The sequence below is a fragment of the Polypterus senegalus genome, chromosome 13, assembly GCF_016835505.1.
Source record: "Polypterus senegalus isolate Bchr_013 chromosome 13, ASM1683550v1, whole genome shotgun sequence".
Classification (NCBI taxonomy): domain Eukaryota; kingdom Metazoa; phylum Chordata; class Cladistia; order Polypteriformes; family Polypteridae; genus Polypterus; species Polypterus senegalus.
In genome coordinates this window covers 131,670,573-131,697,424 of record NC_053166.1, presented here as the reverse complement: position 1 = coordinate 131,697,424, position 26,852 = coordinate 131,670,573, and the positions used below count along the sequence as shown (strand labels likewise).

At 33.5% G+C, this 26,852-nt stretch overlaps 1 protein-coding gene across 1 annotated transcript in view; it reads left to right on the top strand.

The window, feature by feature from the left end:
- Nucleotides 1-26,852, top strand: part of mad1l1 (mitotic arrest deficient 1 like 1) — an 898,611-nt gene that overhangs the window by 181,100 nt on the left and 690,659 nt on the right. The window contains exon 11 of the mRNA XM_039774048.1: nucleotides 22,802-22,946. Within this exon, the coding sequence (XP_039629982.1) occupies nucleotides 22,802-22,946 (145 nt within the window). The remainder of the gene's footprint in view (nucleotides 1-22,801; nucleotides 22,947-26,852) is intronic.

Here is a 26,852-nt window from a genome sequence, read left to right as displayed (position 1 = left end):
CGATTCCAGTTCGGCGCGAAGATGATTCTTCATGTCGTCAGTTCGCACAGTTCTCGATGGTCCGGGATTTTTCAGGTGATTTTCTATGTAACAAACTTAAGTTATAGCATAATGAAAATTGCATATTTAGATTTGGACCACCCTATACTTTCCAGAAAAATAAATGTTTATTAAAATACTTTTTTTTGTTTAGGAAATGTTCTGAAATGATTTCATCATACACGTGTTCCTTTATATATTCCAGATTTGGAATTTAGCTAGGCTGAATCACTTTTATTTTATTATAAAATGCAGATATGATTTTATGTACAGTACATTGATAATCTGAGCATTCTACTTTAGAAGCACCAATGTGCAGAGAGTATTTTCCTTTTTTTTTCAAAAATTGAATTAGTCGTTATTAGTATGTTGTGTGATGCATATCATGCAAGTTAAAGTGAGTTTTGTACAGGAAGATGTTATTTTACAGGTCATCTGCTATGGGAAGGTACATACTCTTGTAATTGCTCCTGTGTGTTGAGATAATTTAAAAAATTTTACACCAGGATGCCATCTGGTGGAAAATTATATTATTTTGAAGCACATAGCTCAAAGCTTGGAGATAGTCAAGGTTCTTAGTTATTATTTATCTGTCCATTCATGTGCAGTATCTGTGTGTGTGTATATAGTGTACAGTTTTTCCCTTGTGAAATAGAGTTTTTGTTTTATTTTATTTATTTACTTTTGGTGCTTATTTTAATGTAAACACCTGTGCTTGAAGATCCAATCTGGTTGACCTGGTGTGGTTTATAACACAGAAAAAGAGAAAATTAGGTTAATGGAATAAAATGAATATGAGAGATTTTTTTTATTTAAAATAACATTAAATATATTTTACCTAGAACTTAATTTTTTGAGATTAATGGATGTTTCTCTAGGAACAATGGAAACAGTAGAATAAATCACTCTTCATTTTGCAAACTTGTTTCCTCACAAAGTGGTGCAAGTCCTGACTGAGTCTTTGTTGAAAACTATTCTGTAGTTATAAACAGGGAATCATAGCTTAGCACATTATCCTGGACACTGTTTGAGAACCATCCAAATCCTGCTGTAGATATTCACAGTATTCATCCAAACACAATGTTAAAAGCCTAGTTGGTGCTATTTTAGCAGTTTTTGATAATCAGTGTCTTCCTTTGTGTTTTACATGTCTTTTGCCAAAAGCAGCCATGTGTAAATTCCATTTTGTACTTCAACTAATGCCATAGCTGGAGTGGGATTTACACATTTGTAAATGCACTCTAACAGCACAGCAGAGGAAATGTGAAGAAATCAATGAATGCAGAAAAATATTAAATGATGGTTTGATCTATGGGTTGACCTTACTCTGTCAATTGACTTTGAGATGAATCCCTTACATCCAATTCATGGTACATGAAACAGCAAAGTAAATATATCAGTTAAAAATTAATATTGATTGCAGTTAGGAACAGATACCTCTTCTTAGTTTGTGCATGAGTTTATGGTGAATGGTTTAAGATTATAATTGTACTTGGCCTTGGATTATTTCATTTAGTCTAACATTCAATCGGTATCCTGTTAGCTTTCTATCCACACATTTTCATGTTCACTTAATCCAATTCAAATTCACGTGAAGCCAGACCCTATCCTGGTTTTGTATGAGTTAGTGTAAATATGTGTGTTTAACGTACTTTTAGTTATTTGTGATAGACTAGCTTGTCTAGCTTTTCTTTCTTTCTGGTAATAAACATGAAGCATTTGGTGATTAATCATGTCCCTAAAATGTAGGTGTAGTTTGCAAAGATTTTATTTAAGTATGTTATTCCTTCTCTAGAGCCAACATTAAGCATGGCTTCCAAAACAAAAGATTACAATTTTCTCCCCTAAAAGCATATTGCTGCTTGAAGGACAGTGTTTTCACTAAAACACATGATAAGCATAATTGGCACAATTTATTGGACTAGCTCAGAAAACGTAGAATTTGTTGGGCAAAATTTTAATTTTCAGAATCAATATATGGCCCTGTATTTAGAGAAAAAAATGTGGTGGGATAACTCTCCATAACAATTCCTGATATACAATAAAATCTAAAATATGTACTTCCTTTATACTGGAAGATTATAATTCCCATTAAAATCTACAGTGTCATTAAATGACTTGTTGTCCCTTTTCTCTGCTTCCAAATCTGCCTTTATGTTTTACAGTGCAGATTCCTTGGATCTGTCTTCAAAATCAGTTAATTTCCAGTGAAAGTGGCTGTTAAATTGTAGAAGACTAATGTGCCCTCATACGCTGCATTTATTTTTATGCTCTTTTCTGTTGTCTAATATAGTACTTCCATTTTTTAGTTAGAAATAGTTTTTTACATCAGAAAAATAACTGAATGGAAGTTTATGGTAAGAGAGAAAAAGTCATTATAAAGCCAAGTTGAATTAAATATTGATAGTTCCTTCTATGTAGAAAATGGTGTCATTTTCTCAGCATGAAATACTTCACGACCTTAACTGGTCTGCTTGTCAGAATGAAAGTATATTATGAGGCTGTAAAATAAGTAAATGTATTTTTACTCAGTAGAGATTTATTAAGGTTTTCTTTGATAGGAAAGTGATACTGTGTCTTAAGTGACTGAACAATAAAATGTCATTCCAGCAGACCTTGTAATAATTTGCTAGGGTAACACTTTTGTTTTTGAATGACTATACTCCTGAATAAATGTATTGCTTACTGTCGATTACTTGCGTGTCTTCAAATGCACTTGCCATTATTGTGGAAGAGATGGTAAAGATTGATCACTCCTTTCTCCTTTTGTAGCTCAATAGTGTATTGAAATGTTTTAGAAATGGAACTGCATATTTGAAATAGTAAGAATTCATTTTTGCTTATTCAGATTTAGAGTTCTATAGAAATTGATGGACTTATGTTTAATAGTCTGTTTAAAATTCTATCTGTACATGCTACATCCTCTCTTTGTTAGTCGTGCCAACTCCTTGAAACCTTTTTTGAAGAGTCTAGCTGGATTCGAGATTAGTCAAAATAACAGCTTATTTGATCAACTCAATTAATTACATAACAGTAATATCTAGTGTTAGTGATCAATTGATCATAAAAGGGATGGTGAAGAATTTTGCAAATAAATAATAATGCTTACTTTTGAAACCATATCTGGTTGTGGTGTCTTATTTAAATAAAGCTCTTTGGCTTCTTCTTCTCTCATTAAATTATTGAAGGACTGGCAATTCTTCAGAGCCGTCTACCTTTTAAGTTAATGTTTTCTTCATGTATTGAAACACATCAATTCTATAATACAATGGCTGGTGATTCTTTTTTTATAATGTGTTAAGTGAAGAGTGGAGGGGGGGAACTGATCAAATCTCTCTCTCTGCTTCATTAAATGAGAAAGCAATATGTTTGTTTTTGTTTTGCTTTTACGTATATTTTGTGCCTGACCTAAAATAATGGAAATTAGTTTGCTAAAAGTAAGTAAACAAAAAAAATGTTAACACTTGTTTTTCTGAGATGAGTGATAAATAAGTCTTCTCGTAAGTTTAGCTTTTTTTCCCTTTTCCTCTACTATAGCATTCTTATTTAATTCATATTTTATTTATGTTGTTTAATTTCAGTTAAGATCAATACACCAAGTCAAATCTTGCCCACTCTTTATTTTGTGACATTGGTTGTTCTATTGTTTTCATCTGTCTGTAACCACTTATTGCTTTTATCTAATAATGAGGAAACATTCCAAACAGACCAAAAAATAAAGTTTTCATAATTCACCATTTTCGTTATAGTAAAAGGGACTTAAATCCTTTATCTCGTAGGTCTAACAGTAATCTTAATCCTGAAAAGATTAATCATAATCACCGTTCAAAAAATTAAGCAAGAAGCAGTGCTGCACAAACCAACATGGTTACAAAGCCAAGTGTTATTAAATCTAATGAAGTTTAGTTAATGTAGAAACAATTATTCAATAAAACTGTAATCTCCATCTGTGAATTTGCTTTACATAATGCACTCAAGCTGTTCATATTAAGCAAAGTTATTTAGCTTACAATTTAATTTGTTTCAGTAAAACAAAAAAATTAGATGATTATTTGTCATTTCATCACTGGTTTGAAAAGAAATTATCATTTTCTCACTGATTGGGTTCTCCATATTATTCATGCTTAAATCATGATAGACCAGGCCCTATGACTCTTATTTTGATTCATTTGGTTAAAAAAATAGATAATTTAAAAATAAGGGTGGCGCAGTGGTAGCGCTGCTTCTTCGCAGTTAGGAGATTTGGGTTCGCTTCCCAGGTCCTCCCTGCGTGGAAGTTGCTTGTTCTCCCCGTGTCTGCGTGGGTTTCTCCCCCACTGTCCAAAGACATGCAGGTTAGGTGCATTGGCGATCCTAAATTGTCCCTGGTGTGTGTGTGTGTGTGTGCACCCAGCGTTGGGCTGGCGCCCCGCCCGGGGTTTGTTTCCTGCCTTGCGCCCTGTGTTGGCTGGGATTGGCTCCGGCAGACTAGCGGGTTGGAAAATGGATGGATTTAAAATAAATAATTATATGGATATCCACATAGATTAAAACACAAGACTAATATAAGCTTCTAGATTAAAGCACAAGACTAATAATTTTCTATAGCGGTGGATAGGTTTTTGGAGGAGAGGTGTGGTGACAGGTTGTCCTTCCATCTATTTCTTGCTCTTTAGCAATTTCTGTGTCAGTAAGGTTTTATTGTTTATGCCTTTATTGCATCATTCCAAAAATTCTAAAGCAAAAGTCTGCCCATTTGATAGACTCAATAGTGCAGTGACTCTAAAATCATAACATTTCCATTTCTAGCGCTGCTCTCTGCTATTTGAGGCTATAGACCGCATCACTCCCATTTTCATCACTGTAATAGAATGAGGTTTTAAATTCAAAATCATCTCTTGGACAGATGTTAAATTGTTGTAAATCCCACCAATACCATTCTGAATTCATGAATTATGTTTTCCTTTGAAAATTGTGACTTGTCATTGACACTGCCCAAAGTATTGAAAAATGAGTAGAGTCATGTTTGAGTTTATTTTAATGAAATGGCATCTTGGGCTTTGAACAGTTTATTGATGAAAAATGTTTTGAATTGTATCTTCTTACAAAGCATGTTTCATTGCACTGAAATAATGTGGCAATGCTTTTAAACACAACAGCAAGTTTAAAAGAGGGTTGTTTAAGTGCTTGTTCTAATTTGTGAATCTGTTTGTGATTCTCCAAGTGCAAGTGCTCTCCACTTGCTAACTCTTTACTGTCTACGGTTGCATCTAACAAAATTAGATCCTTTGATCAAAGGTACAAAGTATTGTATTTCTCTCAGGCTTTGCTTTTTAGTACATTGTCTTGGTCTGCACTCAGTCAGTCCATTTTTTCAAGTTCCACTGTCATCAGTGACATTTCAGTCCTTCATCACTATAACATTTGCTTGCTTTTTCTGAGTTGATAAAATCTTTAATTTTCTGGAAAATTTCCTATATTTCATCATTCTCACTTGCTGACATTGGTAGTTGCACACAGGGTTGTCCCAAATTTCATGACACTGATTTTACTTTACTTTCTTTACTTGCATATGTACACTATATTTTCTGTGTTGTTGTAGGTTTTTTTTTTTAAATTAAGTTCTGTTTACATCTAAATCAGCTAACTGTTTTGGCAATGAAGAAAACATGGCCACCAATATTGTCATTCAGTAAAATTCCCTTTAAAATGAATATATCAGAATTAAGAGCTTAAATGTGAACATTTTTGAATTAACGAGAGTTTAAACATTAAAGAGATGTTAACAGATTGAATATTCTTGGATTAATTAAGGGAGGAAAAGAGATGGGTCTTTTAAAGAAAGCATGTTTATAATCAAAGGGGGAGAAAAATAATTTACTTCTTTCATAACTCAGTTTGTTTCATGGAAAACAATGTAAAGAATTTCTATTGGCTGAACCTTAATTTTCAATTACACATTTTGCTGTATTGTTGCTTGTTATGTTGACCACTCCTTTTAATCTCTCTTAGTTTTCATTTGCATGGATATTTTGGTTTACACTTCTGTGATGGAAAAATATCAGTTTGTGTTAGTGCTGAAATAGTTGTAGTGCAAATTGAATTATATTTTATTTTTCTAGATGAACAATTCATAAGGTCAGTAGATCAAATTCAAAACCTTGGTTGATACTGCAGTTTTTTTTTCACATTCCAAAATTAATTGTTAGCGTCTGTGCTAAAACTCATTAATTAAAAAATGTGATTAGTTTTAATCTAGTTTAGGGAGAAGCGTGTAATTTTACCTTACTATTAAAAGCCTGCTTTTAGTTTTATATTTTCTCTCTGATGCTACTGTAGAAACGATGAATTGCCAATGTGACTCCCCTTTTGTACTCTTTTTATATATTTATATAGAATTTTTTTTTTCTCTCCCTTTACTGTAGACCACTGGTGACTTTCAGAAAGTCGTATGTGATAATTATTTTGTGTTCTGCACTTGAGGGATAATGAAACTTTCATTCTAGCAGAAATCAGAACTAGATTATACCTTCTAGCATTTTTCTTCCTTCTGTTATAGCTCAGAAATGCTGGGATGGATCCATCTCTTTTGACTTCATATGATCTGTAGCAAAAACAATCAGGCCACATAGCAGAACTTTAATGCAGCAGCTTTAATGACTAGTCTCCAGTAAAAGCTTAATTTTATGAAAGCAGCCTGGCCTGACTAAGAGCTGATTGACCATAGTCTAATGGCAAATGTTCTGCTTTGCTAACTGCTTATTCATTCAGTGGCAATTTGGTTGCAGTGAAATTGATCCACACGTAATAGAAGCAGACTTTGTGAAGCCTCATCTCTGTGTTCAGCATTGATAAGGTGGTCTTGCATATAAATCACTCTAGCCTCAGGAAAATGTATATCCTCGAACATTTTCCAAAATAGTGATTATCATTTAAAATATAAACTTATTTTCTGTAACATTGTACAGAATTACTTTAAAGGTGGGGAATTAGATGTATAGAATACAAAATGACTGGGTATCAGCAGAGATAAAACTGTTTTCACAAAATGACAAAGTGTAAGTAGGAGCCAAGATTAAATCCAGTAACATAAATCTGGTATTCATAGAAACAGGCAAATTTTATTGGCTCCCTTGTCTTTCTGTGAAAATTTTCTGCTGTTTATTCACTTTACCTCTGCCGCATTATTTATTTGGCAAATTGTTTAAACACAGTTTTTCAAATTTTTATCACTTAAATACTAGTGATTTTTTGCTTGTGCATTATACATTGCATTTTGATATTGGCTGTTTGAAGGGCACAACATAAAATTAGCATGGCCAAAATAGATAAGGTGGGCTAAATCAGAATTGTTGAAATATTAATGATGTAAATCATAAACATCTCTCAGCAAAATGATGTGATATACAGTTGGGGTAAAATCCAAAAAGGATGTATCTTCATGAGGAAAGCTTAAAGGACTATTTTTATGCAGAAGGAGTCTGATAAAGATGCCTGAATATCCAGTTATGATATGTTATTACACAAGATACCCTACCATCATTTAGGAAACTGCACATTAAGGCCTGATTAATAATTTTGGGCTGCTTCTAGATAAGCATCTGTTCATCTCTTCAATGTATTGTCCACTTAGTCTAACTCATCCTTGAACACACTGAAAATAATCAACAGCAGGCAGAATAAATAAGTCATTATAGATTAGACAGTAACCCATTTTAGAATCCAAAAATTATTTTGGTGTTAAATTTTCTTAAGAAGACTGGCCCAGAAGTGTTAGGAGAAGAGCAAAGGTGATAACCATAAATCAGTATGAATAGTGAATCAAACATTAATGCTGAACAGTGTAACAAAATCATGTATCTGCAGTCCTGGACTAAAAGTTAATTGTATGGGAGACCTGAACAAGCTGAGTACCCAGCATATCCATGATGAATTTGAAGATGCTCAAAGAAAACCGTTCTGGCAAGCATTCTAAGATTTTGGCAGTAATTTGTGAAGTGATGGAGTAGGTCTAAGTGTAGGCTCAGACAGCAGTGACATTGTTTACAGGTAGATTAGAGAATCTGTGTACGATAGCTAGATGAAGCTGAAAAAATGGTTTACTTGGGCATTACAGATGTCATAACTTTAATAATGCTTTATATATTTAAAAACATGCAAGTAAAGGTAATGTATCCCTCACAGTTTAGGCCTTTTTTAAATAAGTGATCTTTAGCATTGTTCTAAGTGCTGAGAGTAGTGTCTTCTCAGGTTTTATGATAGTTATAAAAATGTGTTGCAATTTTTTTTTTTTTTTGAAAATCCTTCTTCAGCAACATCCTGTGAAATTAGCAATGACAGATGTAACAGTACAGACCTAAAAAGGCAAAGTATAAATTTTGTGTAGTACAGTCAACTGAAGTCCTTTCAATAAAGAAAAGGGAGAGTAGTGCCTTTTGTCACCACTCTGGTGTTAGGCTGTCACTTGCCTCCTAAAAAGTACATTCTGTGAGTTTTTTTTTTTTTTTCTTTTCATGGTTAAGATCTTGTTCCTGTTTTTGTTTATGGTTTTGGCTTAATTCCTGGTTCTGACTATGTTCATGGTTTCTTTCAATTTAGTGGCTAGGTTCTCGTTAATGTATTAATGGTTTGGGTTTTTAGCGAAACTCCTTCCTTTCAGATTATTTTAGGAGTATTATTCTTTGGTTGATCATTTATTAGTTTTGGTTTTGTTTAATATTATTGTTCAATAAATCAATTTTTTCTTGTTGAAAAATTGATTGGTTAGTTATCTTAAATTTTAGTGTTTTTTCAGGTTTTCTCCATTTCCTATCTGAAATCCTCACACTGAGCACTTTACAAGCAAGCAGAGCAGCTTTTTTATCGTTGTGTTTTGCATGGCTGTTTCATTACTCTTTGATTTTCTAATTAAGCAGATTGTAATGAAACATTGAACAGAAATAGCCAACACTTTGTGGTATTTATCTTTTTTCCTTTTTTTTTCTCTTTTTTTTTTTCTTTTACTCTGTAGGGGATAACTAGCTACAGAAATTGTAAAATAGTCATCACTCAGCTGGCTTTGGTCAATTTTTAGGCACCTGACAGTGATAGCAAGCACCATACATTAATCTCAATTAGTGAAATCTCACTTTCCTGAGCTTTTGGCGACAGGGGGAAATACTCAATTTCCCGGCTGCATGCAGGTGGGGTGAAGTAGTGTTCATTGCTAACCAGTACTGTCCGCTTTCATTTCTCTTTTATTATTTAGATTTTTTTTTGTCTTTGGTGACATCTCACAGAAAAAGCTTATGATTTTTTTTTTTTATTTATGCCTTAATGCTTCTCACCTGGTGGTTAAGCTAAATTTCTGCTTATGCCTACAGAAGCACATAATGTGAGATTATCTTTGTTTAATTTCTTTAACCTTTTTTATTTCCAGTATGTATGAGCAGGTTTCTCTTCAATTATTCTTATTAATTTAAATTGCACCACTGAATGATGGTTGCAGTTTCTCGATCCTTGATCTTATTAACTTTTAAATTGGTCATTAATCTTGAAAATCTGAGATTATCAATATGTTTTGATAGTACTTTGATTTCAGGCATATCAAATGTATCATTCTCTTTTTTTTATTCTTCAGGTTCTGGTCTTTCTGTGTTTCCTTCTCCATGCACTGATTTAAAAAATAAATGTAAATAACTGGATGCTGTGTAAATTGAGTCACTGAAAAACATTTTATAATATGCTTTTTTCTTGTACTGTACAGTTATGTATGTACATTTTCCTCCTGAAAGATTGAAAGAGGACCAACAACCTTTCACTGGCACTCTTTGCTCCCTTTGTGCTCCTATCAGGTACCAACACTTCTCCTCTATTGTGCTTCTTAGGCAACACAAAATGGGTTTTAATTTGTCTAGTTCCACTGATTGTTAAACTTCAAATATTTCAATTCAGGGTATTTCAGTTATTCCTATTTCCATTTGAAGGCTTAGAATTCTAAATTTTTTTACATTATTTATATTTAATTTGTTTTCATGATGGCTTTCTCCAAGGCTCCTGTTAAAGAGGTGTATTTTGTTAGAGCATGAACAGATGATAAACAGATAAATAAAAAAAAATATATTGTACGTTATAGCCACTGACATCCAGTGATGTGATTTCCCATCTCCCAATCAGGTCCTCATGAGCTTGTTAATGGTAATATTGAACTACAAAAATGGATCTTCAGGCTTGATTTTTAAACAGATGTAGGAGTTCTTTCTAACTTTTTACTGGTTATACTTAAGTTCTTTACAGTCTGCAGATGTTTTAAACCTCTAAAATATTAGGAAGATTTGGATTTTGGGATGTGTACTTTCTTTACTTTATAAATATTGTAAAATAAAGTGCATATTACACAATGTTGAAATGTAGTGATATCATGTCAATAACACATTTCTGTCAATTCAAGCTGTTAAACTTAACAGCTACTAATATTGTCCTTGTTTCCAGAATTTCCCAATCTTCTAAGCCAGTGTATGTTCTTCTATTTGTGTCCAGGTTCTTATCGCCTGTATATTTGCTGCCCAGTAATAAAACTGGAAGTTAGGTAGAGCCATGCCGCCTTCTGCCTTTTGTCTTTGTAAGGTCGCTCTTTTGATGCGTGGATGTTTTGAATTCCAAATAAATTAGGTTATTGTTGAATCTAATTGCCTAAAAAATTATTTATTAATGTATATTGGGATGTTTTGAAATAAAAAAAGGAGTTTAGGAAGAATATTCATCTTAACAGTGTTAATTCTTCCAGCTAGTGTGAGATGAAGGGTTGACCATCTATGCAAGTCTTGTTTAATTTTTTCCATGCAGACGGCGAAATTTTGTTGATATAGAGCTTTATGTTTACTTGTAATGTTTACCCCTAGGTATTTAAACTGTTCTGCAATGATAAAAGGTAGGGTATCTAATCTAATATTATATGCTTGAGAGTTCACTGGAAAGAGTACACTTTTATTCAGATTAATTCTGAGACCAGAGATCTTTTGAAATTCTGTGAGTGCTGCTAAGACTGCAGGCAGAATTTTCTGGGTCTGATATATACAGTACCATGTCATCTGCATATAATTGATGATTGAGATTTTCTGTTCCAGTCCTTTTCTGCTAATCCCCTTTATCTGATCAGTATTTCGACAATGTATTGCCAGTGGTTCAATGGCAATCGCAAACAGCAGCGGTGACAAGGGCATCCTTGTCTAGTGCCACGTTCTAGTTTAAAGTAGTCTGAGCAAATGTTGTTGATGCAAACTGAAGCTTCTGGGTTAGTATACAGTAATTTAATCCATGCACAAATGTTTGGGCCAAACCCAAACTTCTCCAATGTAGTAAAAAGGTATTTCCATTCAATCATGTTGAATGCTTTTTCTGCATCCAATGATAATAATATTTCTGGGGTGTTTGATTTAGTTGGTGAGTATATTACATTAAACAGGCGTCAAAGATTTGAAGATAAGTGTCGGCCTTTGATAAATCCAGTTTGGTCTTGTGATATTACCGAGGGGAGCACTTTCTCCATCCTTCTGGCTAAGATTCTAGAGAGTATTTTAACGTCGTTATTCAGAAGTGAAATTGGTCTGTATGATGCACATTGTAATAAGTCCTTATTTTGTTTTGGAAAGACAGTGATTAGTGCTTGGTGAAAGGTTTGTGGAAGAGATTGGTTATCTCTGGCTTCTGTAATTGTTGCTAATAGGAGGGGAGCTAGCTGAGCGGAGAATTTCTTGTAAAATTCTAAAGGGTAGCCATCAGGGCCTGCTGCTTTCCCGCCTTGGAGTGACTTCATAGCATCTAGTAATTCTGATAACGCCAGAGGTTTATCAAGTTCCTCCACACTAGAAGCGTCTATTTGTGGTATCTGTAATGTATCCAGAAATGCATTAGATTTTGTATTGTCTTCTTTAAACTCTGTGGTATATAGAGATTTATAGTAGAAAGTGTGCATTATATTTTTGTGTTCAACGATTTTATCTCCGTTCGTAGTAGTGATTACCGAGATTGCGTTGCGCACTTCTTGCTTGTGAATTTGTTGAGCTAAAAGCTTATTAGCTTTCTCCCCATGTTCATAGTAATGATGTCTGTATTTGTAAATTAGTTGCTCGGTTTCTTTAATTGTCAAGAGGTTTAATTCTGAATGTAGAGCCTGCCTCCTCCTATGTAGAGTCTCGCTTGGTAGTCTGGCATGTTCTTCATCTATTTTAGTAATTTCGCTTTTTATCTCTGCTACTTTCTTGGCCTCAGATTTATTTCTGTGGGAAAGATATGAGATAATCTGTCCTCTTAAGAAGGCCTTAAGAGTTTCCCAGAGTATTCCTTCAGAGATCTCCGGGGATGTATTTGTCTCTAGAAAGAATTTGATTTGTTTGGATATGAATTCAGTACAATTCTCGTCAGCTAATAGAAGCGGGTTGATGCTCCATCTGCGGGGTGAGTGCATGGGGCTTAGTAATTTTAGCTCCAAGATCATAGGTGCATGGTCAGAAATAAAAATAGCATCGTATTTGCAAGATTTAATCTTAGGCAAGAAGTTATTGTCTATAAAGAAGTAATCGATCCTTGAGTAACAATGATGTACTGGTGAGTAGAAAGAATATGTTCTTGAATTTGGGTTTAAAAACCTCCAGGGGTCTGATAAGTTGTGATCAGTTATAAACTTTGTAATTATTTTTTCAGTATTAGATGCCGTTCCCCCTGTGGAGGAAGTCCTATCTAAAAGTGGATTTATAGCAATAACGGAAACCTGGCTAAATAACAAAGATGGGGATGAGTGTAACATAGAGGGATACACATTTTTTAGGAAGGATAGACAGAACAGAAAAGGAGGTGGGGTTGCTGTTTATGCCAAACAGGGATTAAATGTAAGTCATCTTCAGTTGGATGATGAGCCCCATCTTAGTGAGGACATGTGGCTTCGCCTGGAAAATATTAGGGAAAAAGGTCTCATTTTAGGAGTGTGTTATAGACCACCCAATTCAGACAGTAATTTCAACACACATCTTTTAGTAATATCAAAAGGCAAGTTTACAGGGGATATTATAGTCATGGGGGACTTTATTATCCAAATATTAACTGGGATAACCTTACAGATGGAGGAGCACAAGAGCAGGAGTTTTTAGAAGTAATCAGCGACTGTTTTTTAACACAGCATGTTAAAGCACCAACAAGGGGTGAAGCCTATCTGGATTTAGTATTCTGTAATAATCAGGATAGAATTGAGGGTGTAGAGGTGATTGAACCACTAGGGTCAAGTGACCATAATGTAATACAATTCTCAGTATTTTGTAAGAGTACAGATGCAAAGACTAAAATTGTTAAGTTGAACTTTAGTAGGGCTAATTTTGAGCAGATGCGACAAAGTCTAAGTAGGATAGACTGGGATAAGCTTTTAAATGTGGAGACAGTCGAGGAGCAGTGGAACAGGTTTAAAAATGTTTTACATGTAATGCAGGACAGATACATACCTAAATTTGGAAGTAATAGGAAACTAAAAAAAACTCCACGATGGATTAATAAAGATTTAAAAAAGAAGTTGCAAAGGAAAAACTGCTGTATAAGGCATATAAGAGCTAATGACTGCAAAGAGAACCGTAGCAGATGAGAAAATGAGGGCAACCATTAAGAAGGATATCAGAGAGGCTAAAAGACAGTTGGAGAGGAATATAGCAGATAAGGCAAAGAAGACCCCAAGAGATTCTTTCAGTATTTTAGTAGTAAAAGAACAGTTAAGGAGGAGGTCAAGTTCATCAGGAATAGTAAAGGGAATTAAAAGATACAGACAATGAAATAGCAGATGCCCTAAACTTACATTTTTCTGAGGTGTTTACAAGTGAGCAAGTGGATAACCTCCCAGAGGTAAACGCAACTACTAAGGAGGTACTGAGGGATTTGGAAATTGTAGAGGGAGAAGTGCTGCTCAGATTAAATAAGATGAAATCAAACAAATCACCAGGCCCAGATAATATTTATCCTCGTGTTCTTAAGGAGGCTAGTGAGTACATATATAAACCCTTGACACATATTTTTAGGAAGTCACTGTGCACTGGAGAGATTCCAAAGGACTGGAAAATGGCAAATATCATCCCATTATATAAAAAGGGTGACAGGGCAGATCCAAGCAACTATAGGCCAGTAAGCTTAACAAGCATCACAGGAAAATTAATGGAAGGAATTATTAAGGATAAGATTGAGCAACACATGACAAGGACAGGAGTTATTCTGAACAGTCAGCATGGGTTCAGAAGGGGGAGGTCGTGTTTTACTAACATGTTGGAATTCTATGAGGAGGCAACAAAAGGATACGATCAAAGTGGAGCTTATGATATTATTTATCTGGACTTTCAGAAAGCATTTGATAAGGTGCCACATGAGAGGTTGGGCATCAAGTTAAAAGAAGTGGGAGTTCAGGGTGATGTTTTTAGATGGGTGCAGAATTGGCTCAGACACAGGAAGCAGAGGGTGATGGTGCGAGGAACCTCATCAGAACTGGCGATGTTAAGAGTGGTGTTCCACAGGGGTCAGTGCTAGGGCGCTGCTATTTTTAATATATATAAATGATTTAGATAGGAATATAAGTAACAAGCTGGTTAAGTTTGCAGATGATACCAAGATAGGTGGATTAGCAGATAATTTGGAATCCGTTATATCATTACAGAAGGACTTGGATAGCATACAGGCTTGGGCAGATTTGTGGCAGATGAAATTTAATGTCAGTAAATGTAAAGTATTACACATAGGAAGTAAAAATATTAGGTTTGAATACACAATGGGCGGTCGAAAATCGAGAGTACACCTTATGAGAAGGATTTAGGAGTCATAGTGGACTCCAAGCTATTAACTTCCAAACAGTGTTCAGAAGCCATTAAGAAGGCTAACAGAATGTTAGGTTATATAGCACGATCTGTGGAGTACAAGTCCAAGGAGGTTATGCTCAACCTTTATAATGCACTGGTGAGGCCTCATCTTGAGTACTGTGTGCAGTTTTGGTCTCCAGGCTACAAAAGGACATAGCAGCACTAGAAAAGGTCCAGAGAAGAGCGACTAGGCTGATTCCAGGTCTACAGGGGTTGAATTATGAGGAAAGATTAAAAGAGCTGAGCCTTTACAGTTTAAGCAAAAGAAGATTAAGAGGTGACATGATTGAAGTGTTTAAAATTATGAAGGGAATTAGTACAGTGGATCGAGACTTGTATTTTAAAATGAGCTCATCAAGAACACGGGGACACAGTTGGAAACTTGTTAAGGGTAAATTTTGCACAAACATTAGGAAGTTTTTCTTTACACAAAGAACGATAGACACTTGGAATAAGCTACCAAGTAGTGTGGTAGACAGTAAGACGTTAGGGACTTTCAAAACTCGACTTGATGTTTTCTTGGAGGAAGCAAGTGGATAGGACTGGCGAGCTTTGTTGGGCTGAATGGCCTGTTCTCGTCTAGATTGTTCTAATTCTATAACACAATTAAAGTCCCCAGCCGTTATAACTTTATGAGTGTTCAGATTGGGAATGGATGCAAATAAGAATTTCCCAATCTTAAAAGAACTTATCTGTTTTACCCTAGGGAAAAGAAGCAGTGTTAGTGTGATAGTTCTCTTTTTTTAGATGATTTAATGCGTTCAGAAACAGTCATCCATTGGTCTCTTCTCTACCTCAATCTCTTTCTCTCTCTCTCTCTGTATGTATGTATGTATGTATGTATGTGTATATATATATATATATATATATATATATATATATATATATATATAGAGTGTGTGTGTGTATATATATGTACTGTATATATGTATATATACACATATAGAGCAAGATCGGGGGGAAAAAGCTAAATTAATTCAGTGCAGGAACTTTTTAAGTAAATAGAAGCAACAATTTTGCTGTAAGAAGGGTATTTAACAATTAGATTTTTAAAAATTATTATTCTTACTCTTTAAAATGAATCTATAAATAAGGACTCTATCTTTTATATCTGGTATGTAAATATAGACTGACTTTATTCTAATGTACTAATTTTGCTATGTCAACTATTATTATTCTTATCTACTATATTTATAGTTATTCTTTTCTTGCAACTTTTTCTCTGCAATTTTGTAAAGCACTTTGAGCTACCTTTTTATCTTGCAGGTAAGGGCACATTCTACAAGATTACATATCTTTTGGCACTTGCACATTATGTTCTTATTGATTATCATTGGGTTCAGATATGTTTTAGGAAAATGTAGATTGAAATCATAAAACCCACCAAGAATAAAATGCTTTGTGCATATCATAAGGTTTTCTTGTTTTATTTCTTATATGTTTTTTAGCATTAGGTAATGAATATAAGCTAAACTAGTGATTATGTTAATTAGAAAATGATCTTATCTCCTTGGTCATAGTTAAGATGATCAGTGTCTGCCTTTCAACTATCAGGGCAACTTGTCTGAGGTCTCTTGCTCATTATCAAATTTCAACTGGGAAGTCACTGTAACTGGCCTTTATGAATGGAGAAGCAGTTCCTTTTAGCCGCTTCTACCTGCTAGAATGTGTCCTTTATATTTAAAGGTTTTGCCTTTTTACTTGTTGCCTTTTTTCATACAAGCATAAATACATTTCTTATTTTCTGGCTCTGGAATGAGATATGTCAGGGGACCTATATATTTTTTATCACATTGATGCACATACTTAATTCCTTATAATTTTAGTAATTAATAAAGTAGTTAATGTGAGGATGTATCCTGGAAAAACTTCCCTTTGTCTGACCTAAAAGGAGTAATAGACAGTACATTTCCTCTGGTTTATTTAAGATTTTGACTAGGAGCATTCAAGTTAATTATTGTAGTCATAAAGGAAAAAAATGTGGAAGCTTTTCCTTTTGCTATTAACACTTAAAATAACAGTTAATTTCATGTCACCTAAAATAACATTATTGGTATTCTTATCAATTTCAGCAGATGGGTTTGTTTTATATATAAATATGGTATATTAAGGCCATTTTGTCAAATGAATTATCCACTTTAGCAGTAGACAAGAGACTTATGCTCTCCTAATAGGGTGCCTTTAATTGAAAATATTTATTTAAAAAAAAAATAAAATAAAATAAAAAAATAATTGTGCTTAGAGAATTAAACAGCTTTGGTTTAATCCAAATTTCTTCCAGTGCACAGTCTGGACAGTGACGTTTGATGATTGAATGCTTCCTTTTTTAATTACAGTTGAGGTGAGCTGAATATATTCTGCTAGTTGTGTTGTAGAGTTCTGGAAATCTGTAAAGGAAGATTACTTTGCCAAGTCTGTATACTTTTATTATAGAATATCATTCATTTTTATGATTGTGAAACAGATTTTTTTAATCAATATAGAATTAAATAGGAAATAATTAGTTCCATTGAACACTGCATGTTTTCTTTTTGTTTTTAATATTTTAAGTAGTCAAGAACAGATCAAACCTTTTGAGGTGTCTTTGATATTGAAAAAAATACTGCATATTATTAAGATATCATGCTTTTCCTTCACTTTTTTTTCTCTTTGGGATGGTGGTTCTCAAGTTCAGTTGTCTGTTCACTGGCTGTAGGTATTTGTACCAGCCAATTTGTGCTATTAGTTGGGCTCCTACCTTTATTAAGCAAGATATTAATCATACTTTCAGAAGGAAATAGCAAACATTTATATTTTCTAAGGGTTTCTTCATCATCATCATGATTTTTATTCAGTTTTTTCAAGCATTCTCATTATTTAACCTGTTATTTAATAATTAACATGCTTCTAGATATGACACTGAAGTAACTGAAGGCTTTAATCATTCACTGTTTTTATCTTGATGTCTCTTACACTCATTATTGTCAGTTTAAGTGTACAATTTAGGGACCAAACTCCACAGATGAAAAGTGATTTAGTAGAAAAACAACAAAGCTATTTTTTTTTATAAATAAAAATGTGTTGTTTATTTATTATTTTGAGTGTCACATGACTGATCCATGAAGTAAAACAAAACAGACTCCTAAATCATCATGGTATTATTACATTTTTGCAGGAGACACATTTGAAGATGGGGTATCAATACTATTTGTGCACAATACGGTTCCTTTTCCCAATTCACAGGTGATTATTGTTCAGTTAGGTTATTATTTGAGTGTATTTCAAAAGCTGTATTAAACTCGGCTCATTTGGACTAATTTACATTTTATGCACATATGCATATTTCTGGGATTATACTTAGTTGAAGCACAATTTTAAGTATTGCTTTTATTTCTTGATTCATGTTTTTTATTGTTCTTCCTTCCTTCCATCCTAACATCAATTTATTGAACCTCATTCATCTAACTTAGGGTTCAAAGAGTGCCTCAACCCATTCCAAAGTCATGGATTCAAAGCAGGACCTACTGTAAATCTTGGATGGAGTGCCTGTTAGTAAAAAAACATATTAATGCATACTGTAGTACTGAATTTACTCTAGGTGGGTCAAGTTTAGTGTCACAAATCACCTTTTCTATATGTGTTTTGGAATTCATGAACATAAATGAGGAACCTGGTTAGAAACACAGAAACTGGACCTGGGCTTTGATTGGACTTGGGATCAATCTTATGTCAGTGCAACAAGAAGTGTAATGGAAAAAGCTATAAATTTAAGTCATTATATTGCTGAGTGATCTGTCCTAGTCTTCATTTAGTTCATAATACTTCTTAAAGCATTTTGAAAAAGGAACCCAAACAGACTGACATGTGCAGGCAGTGCTGTAACTTTCTAATGGGCTCTAAAGCTGTTGTTTTAGCAGTTTCATGTCTGTCTTGTTTCTTTTACTCCTATGCAGTTCTAAAAGGCAAATATTCAGTTTTTAATTAAGATGATCACATTCTTATAAATCTCTGCTTTGAATGTAGAATCTTTGTGTGGGTCTATTTAAAGCTGAACATGCAATAAATTGTTCCACGGTGTAGTTTATAATGTATCTATGATAGATTAGAAAAGTATGACACATTAAAGTTGTAGGGTATATATACCTGTAATTGCACTGTTAGAAGTTAAGAAAAAAAACAAACAAATTTTAAGTTCTTTATTCATTTCTGTTGTGCAGAAGTGGAATTTCAAAATTATCAATATTGTCAACACTAAAAATTTATTCACAAATATTCCTCTTGTCTATTATTCGTACAATTTCAAATGAGACTCATCTTTTCATGTTTGCTCTGTCCTACTTTTTAAATGTTCTTGACTGTTCCCACATGGAAAGAATCTCCACCCAATTACAGCCAATAAGTAAAAATTGAAACCACAGGAAAAAAACTGAGGCCAGAGAACCTCTATGATAATAACTTATGGGAAATGAAATTCAAGCAATTCAAACTAATAATCTATGGGACAAGCTCCTTGTATAGCTCATGAACCATAATTTTCATCTAAACGGATAGATCACTTCATAATTCAAATCTTAACTTAAATAATCGATTATCAAAATACTCTTTTGCATCACTATATTCTTATGAGCTATACCGTCATAGTTAATAGATCATGTTATCTAAGTTGCATGACTCCTGGAGACTGCTGCTAGCAGTCTTGCAAGTAATATTATTTTGCAGCAACATGTGCCAGATTCTTTGTAATTAAGCTACTTTAAAGAATAATATTCAGTTCCTCAGCAGTAAAGCATGTGTTCCTTTCTCTTGGAGAAAAGGAAAATACAACTTTATATAGCTAAAAAGGATTACATGTAACATTTTTTGTATGTATATCATTTTAAAAAAAGTAAAAAAAAAAAAAACTGTATAATTAAAAAAACGGATTATTTTAAAGTCCATTTTTCTTAAAGATTGAATTTTTGGAGAACCCATTAGAAGGAGAGAACATGATTCAGTGCATTGAAGAATGTAGAGCAAAATAAGATTGTTACTCTATGGAACGTTCAACTTGTTTGTTTCACATAAGCGTTTCTTTCATATTGTTAGTCTGTCTGTCCTTACTCATATGTACACTATTTCGATAATATGTTTAGTGTCCAGCACTAACTTAACAAATCAGGTAAAGTCTACATTGTTTTCTGCTTAATAGCTAACAGTTTGTGTAATCTGTTTTCACTGGTCTTTCTTCAAAACCTCTAGTAACATTTAGACGACAAATCAGATTTTTACTGTACAAGTGTGATTAAGTTCACAACCATAACATTGTGTTGAAACTTAAACTTATACTGTATACAAAGTTAATTTAATGAAATGGAACATTATTCCAACATCTATACAAATATTATTTTTACATTTACAAATTATATTAATATTTTAAGATGTACTATTTTAATGCTGCTATTACATGTTTGCATCTCTAATCTTATCAAAAAGAAGTGCGCCATCTATTCACAAACTTTTTACTGATGGAGTTCGCCCATAATTATGTTGCACTAAATACTTATTTAAACATTTTTGCAGCCTAATTAGTTTTATGTTGCTAACTGAACCTGATTTTTTAAGACATTTGCTTTCTGACTTAGAAAGGTGGTAGTTTTATAAAAAAAAAGTAAACATTTGTAATTTATTTTAGTAAACTGCAATAAACTACAAATTTGTGTATTGAAATGTTGCTTAATTCTGCAGTTGATGCATCTCCTGAATAATACTTATTAGTGCATGCATTTCCAGACCAAGATTGCTGTAGTATCTAATTAAAGGTCATCATTAAGTACTTTAGATTATTTCAATTTCTGTTATCAGTTGAAATGGCAGTTTGAGCGACTAGATCTCTCTAAAACACATTTCGTTGTTGACTGTTTATGATTAAAAGAAACTTGCCTCTTGCTTATTTAAGACAAAAAAAAAAAGTAACTCTATTTTGATATCTTTTCCTTTTGTATTAAAGTATGTATGAGATTTTTTTTTTAAATCAAATCATTTTGTGTTTTGATTGACTATTTAAAAAAAAATAAATAAAATAAAGGATTTTGGGACTGAAAACTTTTTCTTGACCTTCTCCAGTTATTTTCAGTACAGTCAGTGAATGTTCAGATTTGATAAACCAAAAGAAACATAGCTTAATGAAAATAACATGTTGTCTCTTGGTGTGCTGCAAGAAGTACGATGTGACTGCAAGATAGGAATATTCTTTCTATCTATTGTGAGATAAAAGAAATAAGAAAAATGAAAGCATCTGCCATTCATAATAGGATTTTATTTTGTCTGTTTGCCTTTGCGGCTTTATTTTATGGTCTTGAGGGACACTCCTGTTTTTCTACAGTTATGCTAAAAGTGTATGAGGTTGATTAAAGGGTAACTGAGTTTTGTGTGGGTTTGATTAGTTTATTATTTTTATTTATTTATTCATGCTTGATCGAATTGAACTTGCACTACAAGTAATTTCATTCTCACTTCTCAAGGTCAAAGGAGAGACATCTCTTCTAAGTCAGTATCTATTTATCTCCAAATGCAAATAGAATTGTCTGATTTACATTGATGGCAGCAGCATAACAGGGTTCCCTCTCAAGGTTAGACAAGGAGAAGGAGAATTGTTGTTGATCCAGTAATTTGCTTAACAAAGCTACATTTCCTTTTACATTATGTTCTATGGATAATTTTGGTGAGGTAGATTGTGGAAAGGGACTTATTTTTGTAATGATTATATTTAAATCTTATTTGATTTGTTCTTTCAGATTTTCCTATATTGTAAAGAGCCTCATTCTGTAATCTGTTGATGCTTTCAATATATGATGTTGACTTTTACCCTCATCCATTGGAAAGGCAAGCTTGTGTTGATTCATTTGCAGACATTCAACATGTAATGTAATCAATGATTTATCTGTATTAGGAAAATAGGAATTATTATATCATATTACTCGATTATTGCCTTGGTCCTGTCAAGCAATCACTTGTAGCTATTATGATGTAGTTGTGGATTACATCATTTGCTTGTACTTCGGTTCTAACATCACATCAGCACTGAATGAGAATGATATGGTGATTGTGGAGATTTTCACAGAGGATGAGGAAGTTGAATTCAGAGCTGAGAAAAAAGTTCTTAAGTATGGGAGAAATTGTGCCTTGTGGAGGCAAATTTGTTGTAGTATGTGGAGCAAAAGGCAGCAAAAGACTACATAAAGAGATGTACTGTGATGATGGTGAAGGAGTGGATGCCAAAGAACATATACATGAAAGCGATGAAAGTTGAAGTGAATACTTTGGAGTTAACCTTGTAAATAAGGGAGACAAAAACATCAATAAAGAGCTGGCACAGGCTCACAATAGAAATTGATATGGTGGGTAGACTGGAAGGGTGGATCCATGAGACTGGAAACCGGAAATGATATCAGTGGCAGAAGAGTCATTAATCAGTTGGTTTGCAGTGGGAGAAAGAGACAAAGGATTAGAGCACAACAGCAACCCCTGGCTCGCCAGGTAATCACACTTACTTAAAGCCTGTAAGCTGTCTCCCATTTGCACACTTGTGACACCCCGCAAAAGTTGCCAAAGACAGTAAATTTAGGGGACACTGGGCTAAATTTGGTAGGCCTTCTTATGAGCTGTTAAACAGGCACTTAATTTTGTATAGTTCATATTGACCATAACCATTGACACACAAAAGGCACATCTTTTAGGACTTAACTGTGTAGCTGTAGTATTTGTTTAGCACAGCTTTTGCTTTTTTTGTCAAATGGTCAAAAATGGAGAATTCAAAGTCAAATGGAAAATTATTTATTTTAAAAGCTTTAATTACTGTTTGCTGATTATGTAGATAGGTTTGCAGATGTGACAAGCAGAATAACATTAAAAGACATGTACCAGTTTATTTATGTACATATTGCAAAATTTTTTGTTTTATTTTGTAGTGCACGGGCCTTAGAAAAAGCCCGTCAGCAGCTCCAGACAGAAGTGGTTCAGCTGCGTGCAAAGATTCTTGATGGACAAAAGACACAAGAAAATCAGGATGCACAAGTTCGACGGTTACAAAGACGCATCTTTCTGCTTACAAAGGTATGTGTCAGTAGAATAAAAGGTGTTAGCTTTCTGTGAAGCACTTTTAAAATGAATTTTGTTTTTTGGTAATATGTACATAATGTTGAATATCAGTTACTTTTTTCCAAGAAAGAAAATATTCTTTAAGGTTGAACGTGATTTAAAAAAAATTGAGTAGGATGTAGAAAGTGATTGCAGAAATTAAAACAATTTATTTCTTAAATATATTAACAGGGAAAAGATGCAATAAACTGTCTCTGCAAAATGACCCTAAAGATATGACTTACCATAACAGCATGCACAGCATATATGAAAATGTAAAACCATGAGACAACTTAACTTGATGTCTTTCTTAAGTACTTCAACGCAGTCATAATTAAGATATATATAGTATATTCGGAGATTCTCCACTGTGGCCTGCTCTTTTTCCATTCTCAAATATCAACAAAGGAGCTACTAAAAAAAAAAAAAAACTACACAAAAAATACAATTCGAACTAGCACAACTATATAACTAAACAGAAGGCAACATTAAATATATTATATATGCAATACATAACAGGGAGGAATATATATATATATATTATTTAAATCTAAAATAGAACTCTTTTGGCCTTGGCCATACATCAACATATGCAGCTGGACGAAGACACAAAGAGAAATATTAGAATATAAAATCCACCAATTTCTATCAGCACATTTTCAGGAGAAAGGAAGATGACCTTTCAGAAATAATTAGCTAAGCAAGTTTGTAAACTATGGCTTCCTTGTTTAGAAATGACAACTGCAGTATTTTAGTTGTAGAGCCAACCCTGTGTATTAATGTGGGTTTATGCACACAGTACAGTATTTTGCAGTTTTCATAGTAGTTTTAAATCCCCGACTCCTCATGCCTTTTTACTTTTATCTCCTTGTTTCCTTTTTTGTGAACAGTGTACTTGGAGATACTGACTTCAAACAAAGCAGTTAATTAATACCAGTGGCATGCATTAGAAATTGTAAAAATGATAATGCTGGTTATTTATTTATTTATTTTTGTATACATTAGAGGTTCCACTTTTAAGCTATGGCATTAGAAATGTTTACAATAATACATTCAGCCTTTCCATAGCACTTCAAGCAACACAGCTATCTATACTCATCCAAACAGTAATGGTCATATGCATATATAAACACTGTAACGTTTCCCGTGATCATGAAATGAACAAAAAGAAAGCCATTAGGCATTTTTTGACATGCGGCTGTTGACTGGTTAGCATTTTTATTTTATGATATGGCTGCCATATTTTGATTTACATTAGGTGCACTGCAATAAAGATAAAAATTTATTTTTTTAATGTCATTCATTAATAAATCTCAATATGAGCATTTATTTGTTGGTTTATTTGGAGTGACCTTGCTTAAGTTCTTCCTCATAATTTTTATGAAAATGGCGCCACAAGATAAGAGAAGGTGATCAAGCATACAAATAGCAGGCATACACTTTTTTTTTTTTTTTTTTTGGAACATGTTTAAGGAGGAATGGCAGCACATTGTTGGCTTTCCTTAGCATATACTGTAGATAGGCTACACATAACTTTAGATTATTTGCACATCTGGCAAACTGTATTCTTAGCATGCTAAAGATAAATGCTTTTTTTTTTTGGAGGATCATCTCAGGGTTGGTTTTCCTCGTTGTGATTTTTGGTAATCGACTTGGTTTAAAACCTGGGGTTTGTCCTTTTTGTTTGCTGGGATTCTTTATGAAAATGAGAACGAAACAGCTGCAATTCAGTTCATCTAAAGGACAGCCCGCCTGCTGTACCTAATTGACCTTGAAGAGCTTATACTCAACTAAAGGACTGTTAATAATATAAAAAGGTCTTTTAATTAACTCATCAACCAGCTCAAGTACATGATATCAACAGAATAAGGCCAACTGTGTGATGCAGCATATGTACTCTACAAATGGTTTCAATGTTTTCTTCTTTTTATTTAATTTAATATTTTTCTTTTTTAGAATCATACGAGATAATTACAAGTATGTGGCTGCAGTGGTATTCTTGAAACAGTTATGCTTCCAGGATTAAGACCTAGCATGAGCCTTAGGTAGTCACTTCATCTAAATTAGCTCTGTTACATTCTTTGTGTGAAAACTACAGCGGTCAGAGTGCCACAGTTGTGTGCAATAAATGGTTCAAAGCTCTCCTTTTGAACTTGAAGCATATAATGTTGTAGAAGGGGAAACTCTCATAAAGCTGAAAGCCTCATTTTAACTTCCATGGATACATTATGAAAGAGTTGGAAAAACTAGTTAGCTATGAAATAAAGTAAGATAATTAGAACAAATATATAGGAATCTATTACCAGTAAATTGTAAACCATATAGGCAGGAAAATACCTAAAATATTTAAAATATCAGAATATATAAGAAAATAATGTTGTGAAAATTTGTTTTGATGTACCTTATCTACTAATATTTGTAAGCCTGTGTAGAATAAGTACTACATATCATTAATTGGCTTGAACAACTTCAGAATTTTTAGAAATAGTTTTTTTTTCTTAGCAATAAACCACTTGCCAAGACACTTAAATAGCCGCTGACAAAAAGTGGAACTTTTGCCGCCTTTTCTTTTGATTCTTTCAAGACAGAAATCCCACACAGGATAGTTGAGATGAGTGAATGCAGTAAAAAAAAAAAGTGTTGATAGTTTGCCTATCATCGAAATTGTAAAGTTTCCATTCGTATTGGAGTTTTATTGCCATCTGCTTCACACCTGTCAATTTTAATGATCAGGAGGATAAAGACGCTGCTATCTTCAGCAGAGGTAAATGATGACAGTGAGGTTTTATATCTTGTTAAATAAGCCTTGAGTAAACAATCTATTGATTCAGAACCTTTTCTAAAATGTTTTGTTTAGATTTTGTGTTTGACTTGTTAAAAACAAATGTGATCTAATACAACACAACGCAGTGCCTCTGATACTGCCCCACCTATTAAACATTTATTTAAAGTTTATATTAAAGGTTTAGATTATTATGTTAAATGCGCTTTTTAGCTGAAAAAAAAGGGCAGGTTTTATTGATGAAAAACTCAGTGGTTCAATTGCCTGCTTTCTTTTCTCACGGTCTCTATCTGCCTAACAAGAAGAACAGGTGCCTAATGTGAAATACATAAATTATTTCTGATTTCTCCTGAGAGCTTGATTGTTTTTGATTTATACTGCAAGTCTCTCTTCTGGTAATATGTAAATTAGAAAAAAGTATCACTATGGGTAAACCATTGGTTTTAAAAGAATCACCTCTTCAAGGTGAAGAATAATGATTCCTTTTATTTTCCCGTCACTGGTAGCAATTATTCAGCTTGAAAGGGGTGCTATAGATATGGGAAGTGCAGCTGAAAGGTTTTTGAAATGTAACATATTTTAAGCATGGTTGTCGTTAAATAACTTCCTAAAGCAGGCATCGTGAAGCGTCAAGTGGAGCACCACTTTTACTTTTCATCTCTATTGATAGTAATTAAGCTGTTATAGCTTGAGCAGAGAATTGACAGCTTATTGCCATTTAAAAAGAGACTTGCTGTTATAATGGGGAATTGATTAGGACAGAAAAAAAGACCTAAATGATTGCATGAGATTAGCTCATGGCGGAGTCCCAGCTTTGCTCCTGTATTCTCAGACTGCTTCTTTATTGTAACCTTCAAATTCTTAACTAATACACACAGCGCTGCTTGTGCTAACCGACAGGATAAAGCATTGAATTTTTTTTTTGAGCATGCAAATATGTTGATTAACTTTTTTTTTCATGAATGCTCAGTTTGATTACACAAGTTAAAAAATTAGGCTGTTTCTACACTTGGGTAGATTTTCATCTCTTAACACCATAAGTATGTGAAGAAATAACTGCAGGCAATAAAGATTCATCATACTCATGTCCTTTTTTTGGA